This window comes from Chlamydomonas reinhardtii, chromosome 7, assembly GCF_000002595.2.
Source record: "Chlamydomonas reinhardtii strain CC-503 cw92 mt+ chromosome 7, whole genome shotgun sequence".
Classification (NCBI taxonomy): Eukaryota; Viridiplantae; Chlorophyta; class Chlorophyceae; order Chlamydomonadales; family Chlamydomonadaceae; genus Chlamydomonas; species Chlamydomonas reinhardtii.
Genome location: NC_057010.1, coordinates 1,505,711 through 1,531,436, shown reverse-complemented (window position 1 = coordinate 1,531,436; position 25,726 = coordinate 1,505,711). Strand labels below are relative to the sequence as shown.

General features: G+C 67.0%; 3 protein-coding genes across 3 annotated transcripts; 2 read left to right on the top strand and 1 right to left on the bottom strand.

Moving 5' to 3' along the window:
* The first annotated feature begins 173 nt into the window (after window positions 1-173).
* On the top strand, window positions 174-6,249 carry CHLRE_07g324100v5 (uncharacterized protein). The gene is made up of 4 exons (XM_043064015.1): window positions 174-1,526; window positions 1,671-4,183; window positions 4,334-4,411; window positions 4,723-6,249. The coding sequence occupies exons 1-4, from the start codon at window positions 440-442 to the stop codon at window positions 5,302-5,304; spliced, it is 4,260 nt and encodes a 1,419-aa protein (XP_042922583.1). The 5' UTR covers window positions 174-439; the 3' UTR covers window positions 5,305-6,249.
* A 12-nt stretch (window positions 6,250-6,261) lies between these two features.
* On the bottom strand, window positions 6,262-15,160 carry CHLRE_07g324050v5 (uncharacterized protein). The gene is made up of 19 exons (XM_043064014.1): window positions 14,830-15,160; window positions 14,707-14,758; window positions 14,590-14,612; window positions 14,087-14,148; window positions 13,537-13,729; window positions 13,149-13,298; window positions 12,640-12,762; window positions 12,178-12,342; window positions 11,715-11,834; window positions 11,261-11,398; window positions 10,800-10,841; window positions 10,514-10,656; window positions 9,963-10,098; window positions 9,486-9,683; window positions 9,078-9,221; window positions 8,754-8,813; window positions 8,473-8,553; window positions 8,068-8,262; window positions 6,262-7,783 (listed from the first exon to the last, which is right to left on the bottom strand). The coding sequence occupies exons 1-19, from the start codon at window positions 14,842-14,844 to the stop codon at window positions 7,613-7,615; spliced, it is 2,211 nt and encodes a 736-aa protein (XP_042922582.1). The 5' UTR covers window positions 14,845-15,160; the 3' UTR covers window positions 6,262-7,612.
* A 113-nt stretch (window positions 15,161-15,273) lies between these two features.
* On the top strand, window positions 15,274-25,701 carry CHLRE_07g324000v5 (uncharacterized protein). Its single transcript, XM_043064013.1, has 18 exons — window positions 15,274-16,647; window positions 16,807-17,033; window positions 17,264-17,386; window positions 17,591-17,931; window positions 18,183-18,465; window positions 18,674-19,014; window positions 19,264-19,637; window positions 19,918-20,540; window positions 20,734-20,949; window positions 21,265-21,361; window positions 21,704-21,880; window positions 22,252-22,387; window positions 22,563-22,910; window positions 23,196-23,393; window positions 23,641-23,975; window positions 24,218-24,433; window positions 24,677-24,811; window positions 25,142-25,701. Exons 1-18 carry the CDS (start codon window positions 15,418-15,420, stop codon window positions 25,385-25,387), a joined length of 5,646 nt encoding a protein of 1,881 aa, XP_042922581.1. The 5' UTR covers window positions 15,274-15,417; the 3' UTR covers window positions 25,388-25,701.
* The last annotated feature ends 25 nt before the right edge of the window (window positions 25,702-25,726 follow it).

Here is a 25,726-nt window from a genome sequence, read left to right as displayed (position 1 = left end):
AATTACTTGTGTCCGGTGGTGACTGTGATGGCTGGACGTACTGAAACCGTCAATAGGGGCCGGGTGGGTACCCTAGGCTGTGGGCGCGGGGGAGGGTGGGGGCTCGTGTGCCCAGCCCGGATGCTCATTGCTTGCATAACTCTGTATTACTGCACATTGGGGCTGATAGACTTGATGCCTGAGTACAATGTATTAACATCTAGTTGTTCGAAAGTGACCCCCTTTGAAAGCGACCGTCTTTTCGGCGCGGCAAGGTTCCTTTTCGGTTGCCCGAGGGATCATCTAGCGAGGTGCCATACGGATTGTGGCACCTGCGCATCAGTATTGTAAGGCAACTAGGAACGAGAGAGAGAAATGGAAATGGGTGCGGCGTTGTGTCGTCGCGCAAGGCCTGGCATGATACTCGTTGATTAGAAGCAAACAGAGTGCACGTAGCGTGATGGAGCCTCACGGCAACGCCAACGTGGGCGTTCTCGGCCCGCAACCAACCGGGTTGCTGGGACAGCCTGGGACCCGCCCCGGATCCGGCCCCGACCGGCCCGGCCCACCGCTGCCGATGGGCACACTCTCCAGCTCGAGCCAAGGGCCCGGGAGTAGCTCCCCCCGCGCGCTGGACGATGACAGTGCTGCGGAGTGGGAAACGCCTGCTGGCCAGCCCTGGCGCTGCAGCGCTTCAGGGGCTCAGCCGCAGCCGGAGCAGCTGGAGGCAGCTAGCCCAGCCTCGCCGGCGGGGCAGCGTGGTTCTGCCTGCGAGAAAGTGGTCCGACAGCTGTTTAGTCCTGATGTATCGCATGCTGAGCCGTCACCGTCGCAGACGCCGGCTGCGGCGCTGGAGTATTCCTGGCCGCAGCCTGGCGCAGATGCGGTGCAGCGCCGTGCCACCAGCACACCGCGCACCAGCCAGCACCACCAGCTGCACCAGCTGCCGCGGCGGCCACAGTCACAGCCGCGATCCCTGCGGCATTGCGCACAAGGCCCCAAGGCGGTGGCGCCGCTACGGGACGCTCAGGAGCTGCTTTGTATGGCAGGGCATGCAGACGACCCGTCCCGGATCTGGACGACGGATGTGGTCCAGCACATGTCCCGCTTCCTACCCCACAACGACCTCCCCGCCACGCTACGCCTCGTCAACCGCACACTGGCACAGCAGCTGAAGCAGCCCCAGCACACCACCATCCGCCTCTCCCACGCCTGCCCGACGCACGCTTTCGAGCGGCACTGGGCCGCGCCGGGCGCCACAGCCGGCCTCCGGCTGCATGACCGCCGGCGGCTGCTGCGCCTGACAGCGCGCAGTGACGTGATCGAGAACCTGGACATCGCCATTGCAGCTGCCGACTGCTGCCTGGCGGTTGAAGTGCTGGCGGCAGCGGCGGGCGCGAACCGCCTGGCGGTGGCGGAGCACCTGCGGGCGCGGCACGGTGTGCCGCTGGGCGGCGAGGTGCTGGTGGCGGCGGCGGGCGCGGGGCGGGCGGCCATGGTCGACTGGAGCCTGGTGCAGGGCTGCACGTCGGACAAGGCCGCAGCAGGTGGGCGCGGTGGCAGCATACCGCACTGTTCTTGAATGGGCTTCCCTGGGCGGAACGGGTGCGGTACGGGAGCGTGAGCTATGGCACGTGCCGGCAGCAACTTCAGTTCAGTCTCGCTCTGTTTCACCATTCATGTTTTTGCAGCGGCCGCCAAGCATGGGCATCGGGCCGTCCTGGACCGGCTGCTGGGCCGTACAGCCGCCGAGGGTGGCGCGGTGCTGCCCGCGTCGCCGCCACCTGGTCGGGTGGACGTGGGCGCGCTGTTGGAGGGCGCCGCGCGGGGCATGCCGCTTGCGGTGCTGCAACAGCTGCATACGGAGCACAGCGTGCGCGCGGCGGAGCGAAGGGCGGCCGGCGGTGGCGCGGAGGGCAATGGAGCCGCGGCAGGTGGCGATGGCGCAGGTGCGGCGGCCGCAGCCAATGCCGACGGTGGCGCAGGTGGCGGGGCCGTCGTCCGGATGCCGCTCCTAAGCACGCGGGAGCAGGTGAAGATTGTGGAGGCAGCGGCGGCGAGCCCGGCAGTACTTGCGGCGTCCATTTCTGCGCCGTCAGCTGTGGCAGCAGCATATGTGGCGGCCTCTTCCGCAGCCGATGAGGAGCCCGGAGACGCAGCGGGGTCTGCTGAACGCACGGGTGCGGCGGCTGAAGTGCCATTGGTGGCCTGGGTGGCCAGCGCAAGTGCGGCGGTCAGTGCGCCGCATGTGTCGGTGCCCCTCACGGACGATGGGGATGAGTATGCAACTGCCGCGCAACAGCAGTCGGCAACTGCAGACAGACCTGCGGGCGGCATCGCTGATCCGCATTCGGCCGCTGTCGAGGCAGCACGCGAGGATGCAATGGAGGCGGAGGCGGCAGCGGACGACGTCGCGGGCTCGGCCGCTGCAGAGCCAAGCCCAGCGGTTGCCCCTTCCCCAGTGCCAACCACCGAAGTTGCTTTGACTTTGCCGGCAGAAGCAGAGCCAGCCTGGCGCGCAAAGCTGAAGTGGCTGGAGTCGCAGCAGTACCCAAAGCCGGCTGAGGCGTGGTCAGCTGTCGCCGCCTTGTCTCCACCACCGTGTGGCAGTAGCAGCAACAGCAGCAATAGCCATGGCGGTGGCAGCTGTCGCCACTTTCTGCCTCGAAGCGCCGGCTGCTGCCTCGCTCGAGTCAGCTGCCAGGGCGCCTACGCGGTCGCCGCCAGCAGCAACTGCACCAGTGGCAGCACCAGTGGCAGTGGCAGTAGCAGCTTGGGGCAGGGCGGGGACTGGCGAGAGCGGTTCGAGTACCTGCGGTCTGCCGGCTACCCGTTGAATGCGCCGGAAGCGGTGCGTCGCGCCGCGAGTGCGGGCCACGAGGCAGCGCTGCAGTACCTGCTAGCCACACAGGAGGGCAGGTGGCTGGTGCGGGGCATGCGGGGTGCGCAGCCGCGCCGCAGCGACGGCGGGGCCGCTCGGCCGCCTAACGGCGGTGAGGAAGCAGGCTGGGAGGATGAGGACGTGGGGTGGCTGGGGCTGGGGCCGGGAAATGGAGAGGAGGACGAGGACGACAACGGGCCAGGCCACAGAGGCGCGGCGGCAAGCAGAGCGGGCGCGCTTCATGCTGTGTCCCGGGCTGCGCGCGCGGCGGCTCGGGGCGGTCATATCGGCGTGCTTCGCGTTCTGGCAGCACATGGTCTGGACCTGCAGCAGGTGCCGCTGCTGCTGCCGGCCGCGGTGCGCAAGCGGCAGCTCGAGTGCGCCGCGTGGCTGCTGGAGCACGTGTTTGGGCTGCCCTCTCCAAGCGCAAGCAGCAGCGGCAGCAGCCCTGGCGACACTAACACTGGCAAGTATACGGGTCGCGGTGGCATCAATTGTGCTATGGGCTCTGCTAGAGGCGCCGCTTCCGTGGGCGACATTGAGGCGGGTAAACTGGTGATGGACGCCAGCGCCGCGGTGGAGGCTTGCCTGGAGTCCACGTCGGCTAAGCCCAGAACAAGTCCGGTGCCACAGTCAGGCACGGCCTTGACTACCGCAGCAGTGGTGCCTTCTCGGAATCAACCCCTTCCGCCAGGGCTGCTGACGCGCACGCTGCTGTTGTCGGCTGCGGGCTCCGGCTGTCCCAGGATGGTGGCCTTCGTGCACGAGCGCCTGCGGGTTGGCGGCATCAGCACCAGCACCAGCACCAGCACCAGCATCAGCGCAAGTGAGCTCGCCAGCGGCAGTGCCGATGTCGCCGATGGACCGGGGTGTGGCGTCAGCCCTCCTGCGGCTTCAGGCGCTGCTAGCTCAGGCCCTGGCTCCGAGGCTGGCGGGTCTCAGTCTGGCGACGTCAGCGCGGGGCCTGCCGGTGCTGGCCACACGGAACCGCCGCCGCCGCAGTCCGAGCCAGCGCAGCCGCCAGTGTGGCCCCACGTGCAGTCACATGGAGAGGGCAATGGCGCTGCAGGGAGCGCCGATGCCGCCGACAAGGCAGGCGCTGCCCCGGGCGGGCCCCTGGCAGCCCCTAACGTGCAGGCCCAGTCGGTATCGGCACCAGGCGGCGCGGCTGGAGAGGGCGGGGTGCCGGCTGGCGTGCCGGAGGCCCTTGCTTCCGCAGCAGCAACTGGCCATACGGCTGCTGTCGAAGCCGCGGAGGTCGTGGCGCCATCACCGGAGGCGGACACGGAGGGGCACAAAGAGCCGCAGCCGACATGGGACGAGGCAAGTTTTGGAGCCGGGGTGTGCGCTGCCGCGTGCTGTCCTGTGCTTTCTTACGTGCACGATGCGGGCCGCTGCTTCAGCTACATTCCGGGCTCCGGGCGCCCATGCATCTGCCACTGCCAGTTTAGGCGGACCCTTTCTTGCACGCAGGCGGCGTGGGCGGCCGCTGCCAAAGCGGGCTGTGTGCAGGTGCTGGAGCTGCTGGCATCGTACGGCTGCCCCATGGGGGTGAGTTTGGGTTCAACGTGATGTCTGTGAGCACTGACATGAGGTCGTGTGGGGGTCGGGGCTCATGAGAGGAATAGCACGCCACCCGGCATCTGCATGAGCTTCGGTGGCCGATGGGAGCTTCGTACCCTAGCGTACAGCACTGTTCGCACCTGGCGCGGGTCCACACATAGTTACTGAGGCGTCAGCAGTCAGTGATTGGCGGGCGGGGGTCTGTCTTACCCTAGCGCTCGCCTCCGCTGCTGGTCCGCCATCCTATTCAGGCGTTCGCATTCAGCGCCCGCTTTTTATACCTGCCCCCGTTCGCGCAGACCAATGGCGACCCTTACGTGGCGGCGGCGCGCAACGGCGACCTAGCCACCCTGCGCTGCCTGCGCCGCCTGGGCTGCTCCTGGGGCCCGCCCGTTCCGCCCCAGCCGCAGCACGACTCTGATGACTCCTTCACCTTCAGCATCGGCTCCACGGTGTTTGCAAGGGCAGTGACGGCCACGGCTCGCCGCGAGTGGAGCAGCCTGCCTGTGCTGCAGCTGCTGCTGGACCTAGGGTGTCCGGTGGATTGGGACGAGGCGGCGTCACGGGCTCGCGACTTCAGGGGGTCGAAGCCGGAGACCTTCCTGTGGGTGGTCGAGCAACAGGCCAAGGCAGAAGAGGAGGGCGGTGGAGACAGAGGGGGCCAGGGCGGGAGGAGGCAGGGCTGCGGACGCGCGCGGGGTAGCGGTGCTGGCACCGGCGCCGGCGCGCGGCGGCGGGATGGGGCTGTGGGGGCGGCGGGCGGCGGTGCGGGAGGAGTAGCAGGGTCTGGATGGAAGCGGTGTGTCGCGCTGGCGGTGCTGGGCTGCTGCGCCTTCGCTGCGCGCAGTTTGCTGCACAGGCGTGCCTCGGGGCGCGGTTGAGGGAGACAGGCCTGAAGGCACAACGTACGCGTTCGGCTTTCTGGTTTCAGGTGTACGCATAGAGTCGGGTGTGTAGAGTACAGCGACTGAAAGCAATGGGTGACGTAAATCACCGTACGCCATATGTATTTACGCAGTGACCGCGTACCATTGCTACATATATATGTAGAGGACTGATGGGGGGTGATGATGATGATGATGTGTGTGTGTATGTGTGTGTGTGTGTAAGAGCACAAGGAAAACATTACGCGTAGGACAGTGTATGCTATGCAGAGTTACGGCCGCGGATTGCCTTCAGAGTATACTTTACCGCAGCCGACCGACCTGATGATGATGATGATGTGTGTGTGTGTGTGTGTGTGTGTGTGTGTGTGTGTGTGTGTGTGTGTGTGTGTGTGTGTCCGCGCGCACGCGCGCTCTGCTGCAGCGTGTGTGTGCAGAGTCTGGAGGACAGGGCACTTGTCCTGTCTTCCCCAGCCGTCCGACCTAGGTCCGTGACTTGAAGGCAGAGTATGGATTGCCAGCAGGGGAGGCACGGACCTCCGTTGAGCGTTGGGGGGCGGGGTCGCAGGATAGCAGACAGGTACAACTTGGGGTAGAACAGGAACGTTGACGGGGCGGTTGCGGCTTTTGCTCTTGTTGTGGCATCGGTACCCATGTTGTGCCGTGCGGCCTAGGTCCGTGCTAAGCGAGCGGAGTCGACGAGCACTAACTTGCCTGTATTAAACACGTATGCAGGACTGCAGGCTTATGTAGTGGGCCTTGCGGGCGTGCGGCTGTGGTGGTGGGTTGTAGAGTTGTGGAACGCTTCTATGCCTTAATAGCCTGGGCGCTGTGCTTGCTCCGCTCGCATTGGTGAACTCCGGTACATGACATGCCAATGAACTTCGTTCATTTGTGTGTGCCGCTCTTGGGTGGTGGAAGGGCAGTGGGATGCACGAGGGGGGGGCGGGCGGCCGCCGCACACATTTTAAAGCTTTGATGTCCTCCAGCGTCGTCCATCCTGATCGACGTGCTCCTGAATTGGCTCGGAAAGTGCCTACAGGACAATGGGATTGGCTCATGACAAGTGTTCCCCGGTCACGGGAAAAGGGCCTGAGCCCCTCCACAGTCTGAGGCCGAACAACTTCATCGCCTGGACATAGCCGGGGTCGGTATCCACAGGCACATAGCCAAACCAATCGCGATACCACAGCAGAGCCAACCGCAGCCCGACGCAGCACTTGTCAGCAGCCGCACTGCTTGTCATGCCGCTACGCATGCCCTGCCAGCCCCACCGCGGACCGCTACCTAGGCACCGCCAGCCGGCTCCTCAGCCTGCGCGCTTGCGCCGCTTCTTGGGCGGCGCTGCGCTCTTCTCCTCCACGTGGCCTTTCCCGCCCCCTCCACTACCAAGATGCGCGCACGCGCCCCCGCTGCTGCTGCTGCCGCCGCCGCCGCCACCGCCACCGCTGCAATACATGGCGCTCGCGGTTTGTGCCAGTATGGTACTTTTTGTCGACGCAGACAGGCGGGGGGCTCATGAAGAACTGCTGCTGTGCTTTTAGACACGCAGTCAGTCGAACCATGCGTGCCCCGCGTACATACCTCTCAACCTTCTTCGCTCACCCCAACCCACGCAAGCTAGTCCGCAGTAGCCGGCAATGCAGAAGACCTTGCTACATACAGTAGAAGACCGCCTGAGGGCAAGCGACCCTCCAACTGTCCAACGCATGTGGCAACCAAGGCAATCCCTGCTTGCAACTCTGCCCTGTGCGTGCCTTTCACTCTCATCATGCCGCACCACCTGACGACGCATGTACTGGAGCATCACCAAAGCGGGTGTACATCGCTCAGCTCCCTGCACACGTGACTTTGGGCCGAATGTACGAAGTACGATAGCAGCCATTGCCTCAGGCTCATCCTTGCGACTTCTGCTAGGGCCATCGGCGCCAAGCTACCAGAACCTCCCACGGACCCCTTCCTGCTTGCATTGCAGTGATGCACACAGGACGTTGTGCTGCCACGGGTGGCTTTAGCTGCCGTGCGGTCAAGCACTACGACTGCGACCGCTCACAAGCCGGCCCTGTTGCCTCGCCGCCGAGAGCATGACTGCAAGAGCCGCTAACGCAGCCACATCATGAGTACAGCTCCATATGCTCACTACCGGACACACTTCCCATGCGGCCCTAGAGTGCCCTACCTCGCAGTCTTGCCTGCTGCGGCCTTCATTCCCAGCTGCCAGGCATGCAGACAGACTCCTGCTAATCATCCTGCCAGTGCGTGGTAGTAAGAATGCGCTGTGGCTAGCATTGCCCGCTCTGCTTGCTTAGGCCACGTAGGTATAGAACTTGCGGTCGGCCTCGTCACGGGCCAGGAACTCGCGCTCGATGAGGCTCTCGATGCGCTTCTTGATGGTGGCGGGATTGGGCACAAAGCGCGCCTGCAGCTGGCGCGTCACCTCGGTGATGATGGTGTTGTGGTCGAGCCGCTGGCGGGCCTGCGACAATCGTAGCAAGGTAGCAGTAATTTGCATGTGTGAGAGAGTTGGAGGGCTAGTCAGCAACCGGCACTAAGAGCAACGCAAAGGACTTGCGCATGTTAAGATGCATATGACGCACGCCGCGGCACAGCCGCGCGCCGCGTCTCCATTGGAACCAAAGCTGCGCGCACGCCTACACCATGCACACCTGGCCAAGGCCCTGCCGTCCCTCCCACCGCCTCCCGGCTCGCCCCAGACCCGCACCGGGGCCCTGCCCTCTCCGTCCTCTCTGCCCCTCACACCTTCATGATGCGCACGATGGCGGCCTCGATCTGCGGCTTGCGGTCCTCCTCCACCTTTTGCCGCGTCTCCGCCTTCTCGCTCTCGCCCTCCTTGGTGGCGGCCACGGTGCTGATCTTGACCTTGATGAGCTTGCTGGTGAACTTGTCGTTGTAGAAGAACACGTCGCTGTCCGCCACGTCCTTGCCCGCCGGCTCCTGGGGCCGGGGGCGGGGGAGGGAGACGGAGATGGGGCGGTTACAGGCATGTTGGGGAGAGCGCAGGTGACACCAGCTAGCACGCCGGGTAGCTCTACCTCAGGACGCAGCGGCCCTGGACCAACACTACAAGACACGAGCAGCGGCTGCGAGGAGCCACCACATGCGCCGTTCCTGCCCGCAACCTCACAGCGCTCCGCTGTCACGTACCTTGCGCAGCACGTTCCGCCCCTTGACGCACGCCAACGACTGCAGCGCGCGCTTCAGGTCCGGTGCCGGGATTTCCGTCGCCTGTGCAGCAGCCACATTGGCAGGGGTGCCACCAACGTCATGTGCGGCCAGAGGCGGGAGCTTTGTGGCGCAGTCCCCAACCCGTGCACACTCTCCGGCAGTCAAGATGCCATCGCCCGACAAACTAGCTCTCTAACCCAGGAGCACTTGATTAAGTAATGATGTATGCGAGCAAAGGCGCGCTGAACACAAAGACCAACCTGCGCGATGTCGCGGTAGCTGAGCGAGTCAGCCTCGTTGAACAACAGCAGCACACACATCTGCACAGGCAGAAGGGGGGTCCAGGCCAGGGCTACTTAGGCGACGGGCAGGTGGAGTTCAGGCGTAAACGGCAAGGCTGATGAAGAGCGGAGGGGCACTACGTGCCTGAGCCGAAGGAAACCAAGGGAATCCTGCATTGATGGTTATTAAATGGCAGATTCTCTGTGCAATAAGCAGGTGCCGGTAGGTTGCCTGCCGTGCCCCCTACTCCCGCGGCTAAGCGCAATTTGGGTGGGGTTCTCGTAATCCGCCTTGCCGCCCACCTGGTATGTGGACACGTTCAGTTCGTGCCGCCGCCCAGCGCCGAACACGGCTCGGAGGTCTGCTGTGCCCATGTTGGGCTGGAACGTGAGGCGCCGCCCGCTGTGTGTGGACAGGTAGAAGTTGCGGAAGGACTCGCAGGCGGCCTGGCGGGTGGCGGCAGCGAAAACGATGATGGGCGGGTGCGGTTAAGAGCGTCAGCCTCGCACCAACGGCTGGCAGGCATCGCAGCTACCGTATAGACTTGCCCTATTCCGCTGCCTTGCCCTGCCAAGGCCGCGGCTGCATGCAGCCCCTGCTTGACCGCCTGCACGTAACCTCCGACCTAACCCGCTGCTCACCCAACCCGAACCCCGCCCCGCGCCCCCGCCGGCTCCCGCACTGCCGCTCCCCGCCCGGCCCGGCCGCACCTCCAGCTCGCGCGGCAGGTTGCACTTGGACGGCGCCTGCGTGGGCCAGGAGCCGGTGGTGAGCACCTGCACCTGCAGGTCGATGCCGCCCAGCTCCGCCTCCAGCTTGCCGGTCTCCACCAGGCGCGTGCGGAACTCGTTCATGGTGTCGCGGCTGGTCTTGATGTCCGTGAACATGCTCTCCAGCTTGCTAGTGAACTGCGGAAGCAGGGAGGAGAAGGGAGCGGCAGCGGATTCGACGGACGGAGCGAGAGGGCGAGACCGAAGGCAGCGGCTCAGACACGGCACCGCCGTGAGGAGGTGCGCTTGTGCGCATACCGTACCGCTCAGACCAGGGAAGCCTGCGTTGTCGCCACCCCTGTGCTGTGCTGCTACTCACACGGCATCGCGCCTCTGCAGTCCTGCTGCCCCGCCCGCCCCGCCCGCCCACCCATCGTCCTCTACAAGCTCAGCTTCCACGCCCCACACCCCGCCCACCTGGTAGCCGCACTCGGTCTTGAGCTTGACCAGCAAGTTGCGCTCCGCGTCGTCCGACGTGGTGCGGCCGCTGAGCAGGCGCTTGGCCAGGTGCTGCTTGTAGTACTTCTCAAACACGTCCTTCTCCTGCAGGTACCTGCGGGGCACAGGGCGGGGGGCACAGCGAAAAGACGCGGGAACGGCGCCGGGAGTCAGGCCCGCAGCAGGGACACCCGGTGTGCAGGTGTGCACATTCCGACCACCTGGTTCTTCAATGCTTCATTGCCAGCCCAATGACACGCCGCTGCCCATGCCCGCACACGCCATACATCCCACGCCCACGGCCAACCCCCCCCCTTTCTCATGACATGGCGGAAGCAACACACACACACACACACACACACACACACACACACACACACACACACACACACACACTCCACACACATTCACACCTTCCTTCCCTTGTGCTTGCTGACACTCCTCCCCCCACGCGCGTTTTTAGTTGCTTTTGTTTAGTTTGGGCTAGCATTTACAGCTCCCCCCTCACCCACACACACACACAGACCCACCTGAACAGCGCCATGACCTTGTCCAGCACCCCCTCCACGTCCGTGTCGCTCAGCCCCTTGATGCCGCGCCGCAGCTTGTCGTCGATGAAGAGCGAGATGAACTCGGGCGAGCGCACGTTGAGGTTCACAAAGTGCTCGAACGCCTGGGGCAGAGGGCGTGAGGCCAAGAGAACACGGGCAGGATAAGGCACGGTTAGCAGTTGGGTTGCAAGGCAGAACGCTGCTTCATGAGCGCGCCAGGAAGGCACGGCAGGACGGGCAGCCACCCGCGAAACCCCATGCGCACCTGGTTGAGTGCATTGCGGAACGTCTTATCGTCCGCGAAGGCCTGCGTGAGGGACGGTGTGTATGGGTTTGTGGGTGTGTGGGTGTTCGAGGGCAACAGGAAGGAACCACGCAGGACGTTTGTGTACGTTCGTGCGGGGCCACGGCCGGCAGCACATCCAGCGGCGAGCCATGCCCAAAAGCCCCCGCCCACAGCCCGTGACCTAGTTGCCGCGCATGACACGCCCCGCCCCGCCCCGCCAAGCTCGGCGCTCGCCTGTTCGTCTTCTCCGCGCCACCGTTGGCGCCACCTACCACTCACCACACCACGCCTGCGCCCCATGCCATGCCTACGCACCTCCGGCAACCCCCAGGCGCACATCAGCCCAGCGCACCTTGAATACCGGCTTTGGTTCCCGTAACCCGCCCCCGGCCCCCACTGCCTAGCCCGCCCACCCACCCCCCGGCCCCTCCGGTACGCACCTGCGTGATGATGCGCTCGTACTTGTCGCGCATGTCCAGCAGCGCCTGCACGTACTCCACCGGGTCCTTGCTGCGCTCCGGGTCGCTCACCAGCGCGCGCCCCACCTCCTTCACGTGCTCGCACAGCATGTGCCGCACCTGCGGCGGCATCGGGAGGAGCAGGGGTGGGACAGGATGGACCAGGAACGGCGCGTTTGAAGTTATGGCCAGCGTTGTCCTCGCTAAGCACGCGCACCGGTGCCATGTGTGACAGGCAGGGCCCGCGCCCACACCTCTCCCCGCCGTGCCCTAGCAAACAATCGAAGCTCGCCAGCCTGCGGCTCGCCCCCATCCGCTTTCCTTCGCGGCCTGCCGCGGTAGGCTACCACCGGTGTACGCCGCCCCGCCCCCGCCCCCCCCCCCCGCCCCGCCCACCGCCTCCCCCGCCCCCTCCCGCCTCCCCCGCCCCGCCCACCGTGCCCAGTCCGTTGTCCACCCGGCGCATGAGGCAGTACAGGCGGCTGAGGTCGTCGAATTTGTCGTCCCGCATCAGCGCAATCAGCCCGCTGTGCTCCATCTCCAGCAGCGGCGTCATCTGCGCAGCACAGGGCGCGTTTGAGGTTCAGGCGTGTAGGGCGGGCGCCGGCGTCGTGCGGGTGGGGGCACCGGCGCGAGCGCGAGCGCTGGCAGGCAGGCTGTGGCAGGCAGCGCGCCGTATTGCCGTCCCCCATGCCATACAGGCAGACGAGGTCAGCCAACCAAGCCCTGCCCGCGGCACTTGCAGCATTTTGTAGCTACCTCCGCCCTTGCACTGCCCCCGCACGGTCCCCAGTCCCGCTCCCCTCCTTCCCTTTCCCCCTGCCCTGCGCCTTGGGTTTGGTCTAGTTTGGGCTGGTATCTACACCCCCCTGCCCTCCCCGCCACGGCCCTGCACCCGCCTGCGCCTTGAGCAGCTCCGTCTCCACCACGCGCGTGATCTTGGGCTCGGTGCTGTTGGCGTCCAGGTAGGCGCCGCAGCGCTCCGCCTCCTCGCCCAGCCGCGCCTCCGCCTTGCGCAGGTACTCGGGGCAGTCGCTGCTGGTGATGTACTCCTGAGCCTCTTTCTGCGGGGGCGGGCAAGGCGTCCGGACAGGCGCGGGCAAGGAGACGGGGCGGTGGGTGGTCAGGAGCCCTCGAGGGTTCGGGCCTACTGGGCAATCGGGTAGACCGTGCAGGGAAAGTGGGGCGTTGCATCCGTGGCCAGGGCGTTGTCGTCCCGTTCGGCCGACAAGCCGAAGCGTTACGGCAGCGCATAGCTTCACATTGCTCCGCAACAGCATCGCCAAACTTGGCTCAGGCTAGCGCTCCACGCCTCCACGCACAAGCCCGCCACCCCGCCTCCAAACACCACCCTGCCTCACCCGGTAGAACTCCGCCGCGGCCGCCAGGAAGGGCTTCTCAAAGTCCTCCACGTACACCGCGTGCCCCAGCTCCCCCAGCATCTGCGTCACGCTCTTGATCAGGCCGCGCTCGATCACCTCACCCTGCAGCGATGTACAGGAACATGGGTGCATGGGTCCGGCCACGCACTGGTTTGAGTGAAGTTCTAGCTCCTGCCTGCTTCCTGGTCTGCCCCTCTTATCATCTCGTCTCGCATTTAAGCTCCCGGCCTTCCGCATCGTGGTGCCCAGTACGGTACCGGTTCACTTACATGCCCTTGAGACTCGCTCCGCACACCTACGGCCCCGTGCCTGCCCGACCCCGCATCCTTCCCTATCTCCTGCATCCGCCACAGCCAACGCCCCCAATCCGCAGCCCCTTTGCGCAGCACCATTCCCGCCCCCCATATCTCCGCCCAACTCTCCCACCCGCGCTCCACCCGTGCTCCCACCCGTGCTCCCACCCGTGCTCCCCCCCACACGCCCCCCACCTGGCGCTCCTTCATGATGAGGGACGACACGATGGCCAGCAGGCGCTCGCTGATGGCGCGGTTGCGCACCACCACATCGCGCCACAGCTCCAGGCCCAGCGTGAACACCGGCGTCTTCTGCTGCTGCACCACGAACGTGCGGTCCATGTACTGCAAACAGCCGGGTGAAGTTGTTTGTGGGGTGTAGGACGGCGTTGGACGCAGGAGCGCAGCGGCAGTGTGTGCAGGGGAGCCGGGCATCGTGCGTCAGCCCAGGTGGTGCCGTGGTGCAAACAATCCGCCCGGCTGGCGCTGACTGCCACTGAGAGCCTTGTTGCTTACGGCCTTGACGGTATTTTCTCCTTTCCATGCGCGCGCTCTAGGCCCCGCCGCGCTTCCCGCCTCGCACCATGAGGATGTCGCGGATCATCTGCGAGCTCTTGGTGTGCTCGTCCCAGCGCTTCTTCAGCTCGCGCAGGAAGGGCGCGCCCTCCTTCTCCTCGATCTTTTTCGCCACCTCCGTCAGGTGCGCCGTCAGCGTGCGGATGAGCCCCTCGTACAGCCGCGGGCCGTACTTGTGCAGCACCATGTTGTAGGCGTTACTGCAGGGCGGCGGCGGCGGCGGCGGCACGGCGGGCGCAAGCGCGCAAGGGGCGGGGCAAGGGTTAGGCGCGCGGGGTGGGTTGGGGGCCAGTGGGGTTCTGGTGAGGAGCGGGAGGTTGTAGGCGGGTGCAGAAAGCGCCGGGCGTGGCAGCCTGGCTGGGTGCGGGTCGGGCCTGGTCATGCAGCTGCGACAGAGCATGACGCGGCAGCCGAGTCCCCGTCTCGCATGCAGCATGCCACGCTGTGTGTGCCCCCAGCCCGGGGGCCTGCTCCATTACGCCTGCTGCCGCCTTCAATTCAACGGCACTGGCCCCTGGCGCCAGCCAGGCGCCCACTCCCATCCACAAGCTCCTCACCGGTACAGCTCCTCAAAGCTGAGCCCACTGGCATTTTGGTTGTGGATCTCCCGAATGGCATCCTGCACGACGGTTGGCGCCGACAAATGATTTGGAGGATGAACCAGGTGCGTGGGTCTGGGCGAGCTCCGTGCGCGCCCAGGACTCTGTGCCGCTGCAAAAACCCTTACAGCCGTCGTGACGATCACGCACATCTATTCGCGGTGCCCCCGGATGCCGTCGGACCCCGCGCCCGGGTGGCGCGCGCAGAACAAGTGCGCCGCTGCTCTGCAGGGCTGACAGCACCCACACGGGGACACGCGTACGCTTCTCCCCCTCCCTGCCGCCTCTATCCCCGCCCAGTCTAGATTTCCTATGGACACCATGCAAAGCAATGCACTGTCTATCGGTGAGCTGCTTTCCTGCGTGGGTCCGGTTAGGCCTGGTGCACACCGTGGCACCCACGCAGCACGCGCTACGCTGTTCGGGCGCCAGCCCTCCGTTGCAGCCGCTGACCGCCTCACCTCTAGCACCTTCCACGTCTTGTCTGCAGGGCGGAAAGAAAGCAGTGGGCGTTAGACCAGTAGAGCTGGCCGTGGGGTGCACAGGTGAAAGATTGGAAGCAAATTCCTTCTCCTTACCTGCATACTGCGGGTCGACGGTCACTGGGTGCCTGAAGGGCTCGATTTTAATCTGCATGAGCAGCATCAGTGCTTAGTATGTCCGGTTTGCTGCCCGGGGCTAGGGTGCGCTCCGCGACTTACCGGCCCCTTCTTCATTCTCGCTGCCTCTGCTCTCGGGGCAGAGGCCCACCCTCCCCGCCTCCCACTCAGAGGCTGTTCAAGCGCAGGGGCTCCTTATCTTCCGCACTCAAGACGGAGAGGCAAGCTCTAGTGCCGGAGACAGGAGAGCAAGCCCGACCCAGCCAAAGCAACTGGCAACGTAAGCCTATCCAAAGTTATTTGGGTATCTCAAGCGTAGCGTAGAAAGCCTTGACAAAATCGTGCAAAGAACGTCGGGTTGCGCTTGCGAGTTGCAGACCCCAGAACGAAGTGCGTGATGCAGTTAGATGGAACAAAGTAGTGCACGTTGGAAAGAACGCAAGTGCACCAGGCAATAACTACTGTGTGAGCCCATTCTGGCGGGAGCAAGTGCATCGGCGAGTTCAGCGGTGTTTGGTCCGACAGCCTGGCTTATACCATATGGCCATCGTTAGTATTCTAGATCACGGCAGCATGCTCGAGTAGCTCAGTCTTATTATTTGGCCTTGGAGATCGTTGACAGGCCTGCTTCACGAGCCACTCGTTGCTGCTATCTTCACGCACGCACATGAGTAACTTTTAATAGCCGTCATGGCAGCCCTCAGCACGGCGCTGCGGCAGGAGACCGCTTTCATTGGTGCCCAGCCGCAGCGCAGCTTGTCGCCAGCATGGGCAAGCCAAAGCTCTGGTGCAGCAGGTGGCTTGTACACATTCACGCTGCAAAGCGTTGGCGGCGTGGTCTTCCTCCAGGACGCCGTGCCCCGGTCGGGACCCTCTGAGCGCGGGATTCATTGGCAAATCGAAAACAGCGCCACCGGAGCGCTGCACCTTACGGAATTCACCATTCATGGTGGAGCGTCGGGTCCGCGCACGACCGTGGAGGTTGGCTTCCAGCTCTTCCCCGCGCTTGCCGCCACCAGCACCCCCGACGGCCGGCTGGTGCTGGCCGCGCTGCTCAGCAACGGCTACCTGCTACACGCCGAGCTGCGCGAGCCCGCCCCCGGCGGCGGCGCAGCTTCCTCCAGCTCCGAGGCGCTGCTCGCCGGCCTGTCCGCAACCAGCTTCCGGCCGCTGGACATCTCAGCGCAGCTGGCGACGTTGGGCGGCCCGACCTCGCTCGCCGCCACCGCCGACGCGGTCGTCGTGGGCGGCACCAACGGCTCCGTGCTGTGCGTGCCGCTGGCGACCCTCGAGGACGGGAACATGACCCGCTGCTTCGAGCTGCGTGACAGCAGCTGGGCGCTGACCAAGCTCATCCCGGGCATGCTCTACCGCCCGCGCCAGCCCGCGGCGCTCGCGTGCGTGCCCGTGGCGCTGGGCGGCGGCAGCAGCAGCGCCGGCTCCGCCGCACATCACCAGCAACAGCCACCGCAACAGCAGCTGCTTCTAGTCGCCTATGATGACGGTGTGCTGCGGGCATTCAACGTGGGCAGGCGCCAGCAGGTGGCGGCGCTGGAGCTGGAGACGCCCGGCGCCGGCCACGCCACAGCCGGCGGCGCGGCGCGCCCCATGGTCCCGACCTACGTTGCAGCGGACGGTGCAGCGGCGCCGGCCGCCAATGGCCACGGCGGCAGCAGCGGTTTCGGCGGCGCTGGCAGCAGCGCGGGCGCGGTGACGCTGGTCGTGCAGTTTGAGTCGGCTGACACGATGAAGCGGCACACGTACGCGTACACACTGGCTGCGGGCGGCGTGGGTGGCGGCGGGCGGCTGGCGCTGTCGGGGACCGTGGAGCTGGCGGTGGAGGAGGGCGGCGTCGTGGCGGAGGCGCGCGTGTCGGGCGAGACCGTGTGGCTGCTGCTGCGGAATGGCGGGCGCTCCAAGGTGCGCCGTCATCCAGCTCTTGTCCTAGGGCGGCAAGCTACAGTGCGGCACTTGCTGCTAGCGTTGCATGGGAGATTGCAGAGGCAGGCCACTGTTGCATGCATACTGGAATGCTTTGCTGCATCTGCTCAGGGTTTCTCTGCCCCTCCGCCTGCATAGGTGCTGGGCTACAGCCGCGCTACGGGCGCCGTGGTGTCGGCCGCCGTGCTGGCTGAGTCGGCGGGCGAGCACGTGGGTGGCGGCACGGGCGGCGGCGCGGGAGGTGGCGGCAACGGCGCGGAGGTGGACACGGAGCTGTGGGAGTGGCTGCTGTCGGCGTTTCCGGCCGAGCTGACGGCGGAGGGGCAGGTCTGCCACAGCGTGCTGGTGCCCGGTCAAATATGCAGGTGCGTGCGTTCGGGCAGGGGTACGGGCAGGCGCGGTTGACGGCCTGCGTGTTGGTAAAGCACAAGGCGAGAGCGTGCGTACCGCGCATATGCGTGTGCCGGGTCTTGTATGGCTGGCGTGCCGTATGGTTGGCATAAGTGCGCCGTGCCTGTTTGTGGGCTCGGCCGCCTGGTAAGCGGGCGCGTGAGCGGGACCAATAACCTGCGCCTGCGGGCTCCTCCGACAACAGGTCCTCGCTGCGTGACGCTCTGTCGTACCACGGCGCGCAGCTGAGCGCAGTGGAGGTGGAGTCGGCGCCGTACGGCGTGCTGCGCGGCTGGATGCAGGCGGCGGTGCTGGCCATCCAGCGCAGGTGCGTTGCCGAAGGGTGCTCTACAGCCGTTAGCTGCCAGGACACATCTGCCATCATGCTGCCCCACCGGCCACCGGCACAGTGGTCCCCTTTGGCACAGCAGCTGTGCCTGCTGCCTGCAACATGCGAGTACCCCGGCCTTGTCCTCGCGCCCTCAATTCCTTGCAACGCCGCTGCCCCTTCCGCCCTCTCTTACACCGACAGGACGCCGACCGCCTCCGGCCCCGAGTGCTGGCAGTCCTTCCTGTCCACCTACCGCGCCGCCTGGGCGCGGCGCCACCCGCCGCTGGGCATGGTGCTGCACCGCTCCTCGCCCGACTGGCTTGGGCTGGCGCGCGGCGGCTCCGTGCTGGCCGTGCTGCGGCGCGGCAGCGGCGTGGAGGCGCTGGTGGCGGCGGCGGGCAGCGGCGACGCGGCGGCGGGCCCCGGCGGCGAGGCGCTGCAGCTGCCGCCGCACCTGGACGCGGTGCACCGCTGCGCGGCGGAGGCGGGCGCGCTGCTGGGGCCGCTGGCGCAGGAGGCGTGCCTGTCGCTGCTGGTGTCGGGTGCGTGCGGGCGTGGTCGCGGGCGTGCGGGCGAGTGTGTCAGGGGTTTGGGGGTTCGGTCATGGAGCGGGGTGGCATGGCGGCGTGGCGTGGCGGCCGCCGCGATGAAAGTGTCAGGGTGGCGCACGGCGGCATGCCGGTTGCCTGCGGTAGCGGTCCTCTTAGGGAGCTCTACTCTTGTGTATGCCATAAGCACGTGTGCCGGCACTGACGCAGTCGCCCTTTTCAACACACGTGCCCCGTGCGCTCAGGCGTGGACCCATTGGAGCAGCTGGTGCCGCGGCTGTGCGAGCTGTGGATGGGCGGACCCGCCACACTGGCGGCAGGCGCCGGCGCCGGAGCGGGCAGCAGCAGCAGCAGCAGCGGCGGCGCCGGCAGCATGGGCGGTGCGCCGCCGAGCGCGTGCGGCCGCGCGGCCGCGCTGACGGACAGCGCCCGCGAGGCGCAGCAGCGCTGGCGGCAGCGGCGGCAGCAGGCCATCCTGCGCATGGGGCAGCGGCTGGGCGCGCTGAGCAACCCGGTGGCGGCGGTCCAGTGAGTCCAGCGGCGGTCTGCATTTATAGAGGCAGTGCTGGGCGTGTAGGAATGCACTCATGAGCAGTGAGGCTAAGGGATTAGTACAGTGTCTGGCTGTCATCGCTGGAAACCAAGGTTAGCCGGGTAGTTGCCGCCCGCGAATCATTCATGCACCATGCTCACGCTGCCGCCCACAACCCCACACCTGCACCCCGCCCAACCCCAGGTCCTACCTGGCGCTGCTGCGGCTGCTCAACAGCCAGGCCGCCGCCGAGCTCTCCTCCGCCGCCTCCTCCCTCACCACCTCCTCCGCGGCCGCGCCCAGCCGCGCCGCCTCCTCCTTCCTGGTGGCCACCTGCCGGCAGCTCTCCCGCGCGGTGGCCGCCGCCGCGCGCGACACGGCGCTGCTGCTGGGGCTGATCCGGGCTCAGGGCGCGCTGGGCGCCGCCGCGCCGCTGGACCGCGCCTCCCTGGGCAAGCTGGAGGGGCCGCTGCTGGCGGAGGCGTGCGGGCTGCTGCGGCGGGCGGCGCTGGGGCTGTGGCTCACCGGCACGCCGTCCACGCAAGGTGAATCCGGCGCATGGATCGCGCTGTGCTGGGTGGGGTGGGATGGAATGGGGTGGAGTGGGGTGGGGTGAGTTGTTGAGGGGTGGTCGGCGGTGGTTGTGTTGGTGGTTGGCAGGGATGGGGTGGTGAGGATGCAAACCGGGGCCTTAGCGCTGCCCGGCTCTTGCAGCCGGTGTCCGAACACCCCGACCTGCTTTCCCCCCGCCCCCGCTTCAGTGTGCACAACCCTTTGCTGCTGCCCTGGTGCAGATGAGGGCACGGACATGGAGCCCGCTCTGTCGGCGCTTCGGCACCTGCGTCTGGGCGGCAGCCCCACCGCCGCCGCCAAGCGCACCCACGCCGACGGCCCCGGCGCGCCGCCGCCGCCCTCCGCCAGCTCCACCTCGAGCGAGGTTTCCCTGGCGGCACGGCTGCTGCCCGCCTTCTGCGCCGCCTACGCTGGCGGCGGAGCCGCCGCCGCCACTGCTGCTGACGGCGGCAGTGCTCGCAAGCAGCGGCGGCTGGATCTGCTGACGGGTGCTGAGTCATCGGGGCTGCTGTTCACACTGTACCTGCAGTACGGCGACGCGCCGGGCGCCTCCATGGCGGGACGCGTGCTGCAGCTGGGGTACCAGCTCTTCCAGGTGAGGGCGGAGGCACCCGGCTGGAGGGCAGAGAGGGCGGTGCAGGGGGTCAATGTTGGGGCCCACGGGGGGGGTTACATTCATGATTAGTTAAGGAAGTGGTAGACGGGGGGGGGAGTGCGGTGAGCTCCCGCAGATTAGATGGGCGGCCTGGGAAGCTGCGGAAGTCAGGAGGAGGGCGGTGTGGTACCCACATGGGGCCGAATAGGGGCCTGTGCGTCTGCGTGGTGCGCCTTGCCAAGTACAACTCTTTTGACACCATGCCGGCACCATGGGACAGGCGGGCGAGTACGGCAACCTGGCAGAGCTGGCGGCGCTGGCGGGCGCCACTGGCGCGGCGGAGGCGGGGCCGCAGTTCCTGCGCGGCCTGGGCATTACCTGCGCGCTGGCGCTGGAGCGGCAGCAGGCCGCAACGCAGCACGTCATGCTGGGCTCTGCCGCCGCCGCCGCCACTGCTGCAGCCGCCGGCGCGGGGGCGCACGGCCACCACCATCACGGGCATGGGCACGGCGGCCACGGCGGCTCTGGGCCCAGCAGTGCGGTGCGGCGGGCGGAGCTGATCGCCGAGGCTGCTGGCTGTTTCTTCCGTGCCGCCGCCAGCCTGGCCTCAGAGGCGGGCGACACGCTGCGCACCATTCTCAAGAACCTGCGCAGCGAGCTCGCAGGCGGCGGCGGTGGCAACGGTGGAGGCGGTGGGGCGGGAGGCGAGGTGGTTGCCGCGGCAAGTACCGCCGGGGGCGCTGGCGGCGCCCCGGCGGCGGCGGCTCAGGGCCGGCGGGAGGTGGCGCTGCTGCAGCTGCACTTCTGTGAGGCGGTCATGCAGCTGTTCGAGCGGGAGGGCGCCCCGGAGGGAGCCGTGGTGTTCGCGGCGGCGGCGCTGGAGCACCTGCGCAACGCGTACGGGTGAGAGCGCCTTCGTGCGCGGCTGTGGGCGACGATGTGCGGTCTTGCACCGGGCGTGTGCTGTCTTGATTTGAAATGCCGGCAGGAGCGCTTGCAGTAAGCGTCGGAGTTGCATCTTGCAAATCCGAATCCTTTCGCGCGCATGACGGTGACCTGCCCCGTGCTTTGTGTTGTTCACCTCTGGACCCGCCAGCCCTGCCTCCGGGCCGACCTCGGACTCGGCGGCGGCGGGCGCCGCAACCGGCGCCGCCGGCGGCTCACTGCCCGCTGCCGACCTGGTGGTGCTGCCGGGCGAGGAGCCGCTGCTGCAGGCGGCGGCGGCGGCGGCGGCGGCGGAGCGGGCCAGCCGCGAGGGGCGGCTGTGGAGCAACATCTACTCCTACTGCGTGGAGATGAGGCAGTACGACAGGTGTGTGTGTGTGTGTGTGTGTGTGTGTGTGTGTGTGTGTGTGTGTGTGTGTGTGTGTGTGTGTGTGTGCGTGTGTGTGCGTGTGTGTGCGTGTGTGTGTGTGTGTGGGTGGGTGGGTCCGTGCATGTGCATGTGCGTGTGCATTGCCACGTCCGGTGCGGCGCCGGCGCTCGGCATTCATCTGGCGTGTTCATCTTGCGTATAGCGCATTCTCGTGTGCCCATGCTTGCTTTTACCTTGCCTGCCAGGACTGAGCAAATTTCCGCATGTGTCTACCAGCACCATTACACACGCGCACGCCTGTGCCCCCCACAGGGCCTACGCGGCGCTGCTGGCCAACCCGCTGCCTGCGGCGCGGCTGCAGAGCCTGAGGCACCTGGTGCACGTGCTAGCGCAGGACCGGCAGCTGCAGGTGCGGGGGGACTGCAGGGAGGGAGGGACGGAGGGAGAGAAGGTGGAGGGAGGAGGGAGGAGATGGAGGAGGGAGGAGGGGGGAGGGAGGGAGGAGGGAGGGGGGGAGGTTGTAAATACCAGCCCAAACTAAACCAAAACCAACGAGGGAGGGAGGGTTATGGCTCCGGACGAGGCGGTCAGGTTCATCCCCTAGGTCGGGCATGGCCGCGAGCAAGACGTCGCCATGGGGGACCAGGGAGGCGTAGACACGGTTGCACCTGAGGGCAGTTGTAACTGGCGCCAGTCGCGATCTTACCGCTCTCTGACCTATCTCCAGTGCCCTCGCCCGTATGCACTGCAGGTGCTCTGCACGCTGCCATTCGCTGGCGTTGCGGTGCTGCCGATCGTGCCCGCCGACTCCACCTCCTCCGCCCCCGCCGGCGCCACCCGTGCCGTGTCACTGCTGTCCGAGGCGCTGGACCTGTTGCATCGCCGCGCACACAACTGCGACCTGGCAGAGTCGCCACAGCCCTACCAGGTGGGTGCCGTAATAGAGAGAGCACCAGGTGTGTGCATATGTGTGTGCGTGGTGTGTGTGTGTGTGTGTGTGTGTGTGTGTGTGTGTGTGTGTGCGTGCGTGCGTGCGTGCGTGTGTGTGTGTGTGTGTGTGTGTGTGTGTGTGTGTGTGTGTGTGTGTGTTAAAAAACGAAACGAAAGCCCGCCGTGTGTGTGTGTGTGTTATCGCTTGCAACTGTCGCCGTTGCCTGTGCCCCCCCTAGTTTGGTTTGGTTTAGTTTGGGCTGGTATTTACAACCCACCCTCCCGCCGACTTCGTCTGCAGTTTTCAGTGCATCCTGTAAACGCGTTTCCAAACATTCCCGCCCACCCACCCGCCCCGCCGCCGGCCAGGTGCTGTACGACTTCCTGGTGTGCCGCGGCGACTACAAGGGCGCGGCGCGGGCCATGGCCGCCTACGCCTGGCGCCTGCGGGCCGAGGCGCCGGCCAGCAGCGCCGAGGCGGTGGCGGAGGCACTGCGCGCCTACGGTGAGTGGGGCGGCGGCAGACTGGGCACATTGTGACATAGGTGTAGGGGACACGGAGATAAAGGCAAGAGCTGGCGGACAGGCACAGAAAGCGGAACTCCGCAATTTAGGCTGCCATAGCTACAGGCTGACAAAGCAAGCCTACTTGTGCATGCCGGGGCTGTTATCCCGTGCAGACATGGCGATCAACTGCCTGTCGCTTCTGGATCCCGAGGACGCCTGGCTGGATCTCACCGACGCCTGGATCGAGCAGCTGGCGCCCGCCTGCTACAGCCACGTCAGCAGCAGCAGCAGCACCCACGCCACGCTCGCGCCGCCGGCGCCGCGCTCGGGCGGCGCAATTGCGGGCGGCTCGGGCCCCATGGACCTGGCTGCCGATGGCCGCAGCACGCGCGCGTCGCAAGGTGCTACAGCCGCGGCGGCGGCGGCGGCGGCAGCGCCTGCGCCGGTTGCCACGGTGGCCGGTCTGCAGCGGGAGCGGACCATGCTGCACTACTGCGCCCTGGTAGCGGCGCGCGTCGCAGGTGCGTCTGGGAGTGCAGGAACGGGCTCGGCCTCGGCCTGGCTGCCTTCCGCCCTGCTTCTCTGGACACTCGGTGACGGCTGCTCATCTGCGTATCCGCATGTCCTCCTTGATGCGGTCACCCCCGCTCGGGCCAACATGCCCTTACTCATTCTGCGCTCGGCCTGACTCCCATTCCACACCCGCCACCGCACATTTCCGCCCACCATCCCTCACACACACACACACACACACACACACCCCTCCCGCCTCTTCTCCTCCCGCCCTCCCTCCGCCCTGGGCCCAGGCCTGGAGCCCATGCGGCAGTGGGACAATGAGGACGCCATCCTGCGCCAGCTGCTGCTGCTGGGCCGCTACGAGGGCGCCCTGGCGCTGGTGGCGGACTGCTGCGGCGCCCGCGGCGGCGAGGCCTGGTGCCGCGCCATGGAGGTGGTGGTGGGCGCGCTGGCGGCGCACTGCATGCGGCTGCAGCTGCAGGATGGAGGTGCGGGGCATGGGTAGAGGGCGTGAGCGCGTGGGAGGAAAGGCGTGGGAGGCAGGGCGTGGGAGGCAGAGCGTGGGAGGCAGGGTGCGGAACAGGCGGTAGTCTCGTCCTTGTGGCATGGGAGGGAGGATGTGGGAGTGCGTGGCGCAGCAGAGCTGCAGCTGGCGCCGGTCCTTGCTCGTATGCCTGTGTCTGCGATGCCGACACCGCGTCACCTGCACCCCCGGTCCTGTCTCACGTGCCACAGGTGTGCCCACCGGCGGGCCGGCGCTGCCCACCACCGACCTCTTCACAGACGACCCGGACGGCGGCGCCGCAGCCGCCGGCCTGGGCGCCGCCGGCGCCGCCGCCGTGGCGGGCACCCTGGGCGGCCGCGCCGCGCCGCTGTGGGCCAAGCTGCGCTCGCTGCTGGCGGCGGCGGCGGCCGCCGACGTGGCGGCGGAGGCGGCCGGCGGCGCGGGTGGCGGCGGCGGGCTGCGCGCGGCGTGGATGCTGCGTGACGCGGCGGCGGAGGCGGTGCTGCGCGTGGACCCGCGTGTGGACCTGCCGCAGTGGCTGCTGGACATGTTCCTGGCGGAGGAGGTGAGGGAGAGGGCCCGGGCTAGGCGCCGGCGAGGGTACGGTAGCTGTCGAGGAACGACGGAGTTGGCTGCTTGGGTTGGCTGCTCGGATTAGGGTTGTGTTGGCGTTGGGGTTGTTGATGTGGGTTGTACAGGCGGCAGCTCGACGGCCCGCGCCGTGCGCTCAGGGCTGCGGCCCTTGAGCAGTCTTACATGCTGACCCGCTGGTGCTACTGTGTGGCCTTCGTTGATCCCTGTCCGCAGCTTGGGCCAGAGGCGGTCACGTCCGGCGACGGCGCCGCTGCTGCCGCCGCCATGGGCGCCGCCGCCTGCGGCCCCGCCAGCCTGCTGTCGCTGTACCTGCGCCATGACCGACTGGCGGCGGCGGTGGACCTGGTGGCGGCGGCGGTGGAGGCGTGGGGCCGTGTGGATGTGCGTCTGCGGCGCCGCCACAGCGCCGCTTGGATGCCCTACCCGCAGGTGCGGCCTGACGTGCGCAGCGGCTGTCCTGAGCGCCACTGCTGCTGCCGCTGTGTCACGTGCAGCGTGCTGCGCTGCCCTGCACATGGGCCATGGTGGCCAGACTCCCGCGTGCACTTTGCCTCCCTCCCTCATCACCGCCGCGTGAGGTTCTGGGTCTCGGGTAATGTCATGGGCGCGCCTCCCTCTACCTGACACTCTCCACGCGCTCCGCGCTTCCCGCCCACCCCCCGCCCACCCCAGCTGGAGCTGCTGCACACCAAGCTGGTCATCGCGCAGCAGCTGGGCCAGGAGCGCTCGGCGGCGCTGCTGGGCCGCCTCAACGCTGCGGTGGCGCAGCACCTGGACCTAGTGGCCACGGACACGGAGCGCCTGCAGGTTGGAGGGGCTGGGAGGACGGCTGGATAGAGGGGCTGGGAGGGGGGGCCGGGAGGGGGGCTGGGAGGAGGGCTAGGAGGAAGGGGCCGGGAGAAGGGCTGGGAGGAGGGGCCGGGGAGGGGCGGAGGGCTTAGGCCCGGGGCAGGTTTGATTGAGCAGGAGCTGGGTTCGAACGCGGCGGAGCCAGGCGGCAACGGCAACTGTTGCAACAAACAGCGTGGTTGCGACCCACCCGCCAGCCGGACAACGACCCGCATGCGTCAGATGTCACACCGAGCTGACGTATGACCTTCCCACCTCCTGTCGCCGTACGTGTGTTCCTGCGCACAGGACCAGCTGGCGTCTGCGGCGGGCCGTGACGCGGCGGCGGGCACTGGGGCTGCGGGAGCGGGCATGGGCAACGGGCACGGGTTCGGGATGGGGCTCGGGATGGACGCCTCGGCGCCGCCACTGCTGCTGCTCGGCGCCGGTGGCACCGCGGCGGCGTCGCCGCTGACGCCCATGATGGGCGGCGGGGCCGGCGGCTCGCTGTTTGGGGCAGCGCTGGGTGGAGGTGGCGTGCGGCTGTTTGGCTAAGGGCGTGGCGAGGTGGCTAGCTAGGTCAGCGTTGTGACTACACGAGCGTTGGTCAGTAGGTAGGACGCTTGGTGGGGAGGAGGGCTGCTGACTTGTTGCTAACAGCGGCGGCATTCGCACAGGGCGTTGTACGGTGGTTTCCGTAGTGACGAGCGCCCGCTGCCTCCAGCGCGGCAGAGCAACAGTTAGCAGCGTGCTGTGCGCGTGTCAAACTTCCCCCCAGGAATGGGAGAGCAGGAGCGATGGGCCGGTCTTGGCTATACAGCAGCGGAGGTTGAAGTTTTCGCACATGGGATTTGTAAAGCAATAGCCTGGACTGAGTTGTGTGGACGCCCTGTT

Excerpts from the sequence above, each read along its gene's own strand:
- CHLRE_07g324050v5 (XM_043064014.1), bottom strand. Across the intron at positions 10,842-11,260 it reads ACGAGCGCATCATCACGCAG|GCCTTCGCGGACGATAAGAC; the intron begins GTGCGTACCGGA and ends TCCCTCACGCAG. Across the intron at positions 10,657-10,799 it reads TCCGCAATGCACTCAACCAG|GCGTTCGAGCACTTTGTGAA; the intron begins GTGCGCATGGGG and ends CCTCTGCCCCAG.
- CHLRE_07g324000v5 (XM_043064013.1), top strand. The coding sequence starts at position 15,418 with ATGGCAGCCCTCAGCACGGCGCTGCGGCAGGAGACCGCTTTCATTGGT. Across the intron at positions 17,034-17,263 it reads GTGCCCGGTCAAATATGCAG|GTCCTCGCTGCGTGACGCTC; the intron begins GTGCGTGCGTTC and ends CTCCGACAACAG. Across the intron at positions 17,932-18,182 it reads CCTGTCGCTGCTGGTGTCGG|GCGTGGACCCATTGGAGCAG; the intron begins GTGCGTGCGGGC and ends CCGTGCGCTCAG.
- CHLRE_07g324100v5 (XM_043064015.1), top strand. The coding sequence starts at position 440 with ATGGAGCCTCACGGCAACGCCAACGTGGGCGTTCTCGGCCCGCAACCA. Across the intron at positions 4,184-4,333 it reads CGCAGCCGACATGGGACGAG|GCGGCGTGGGCGGCCGCTGC; the intron begins GCAAGTTTTGGA and ends TCTTGCACGCAG. Across the intron at positions 4,412-4,722 it reads CGTACGGCTGCCCCATGGGG|ACCAATGGCGACCCTTACGT; the intron begins GTGAGTTTGGGT and ends CCGTTCGCGCAG.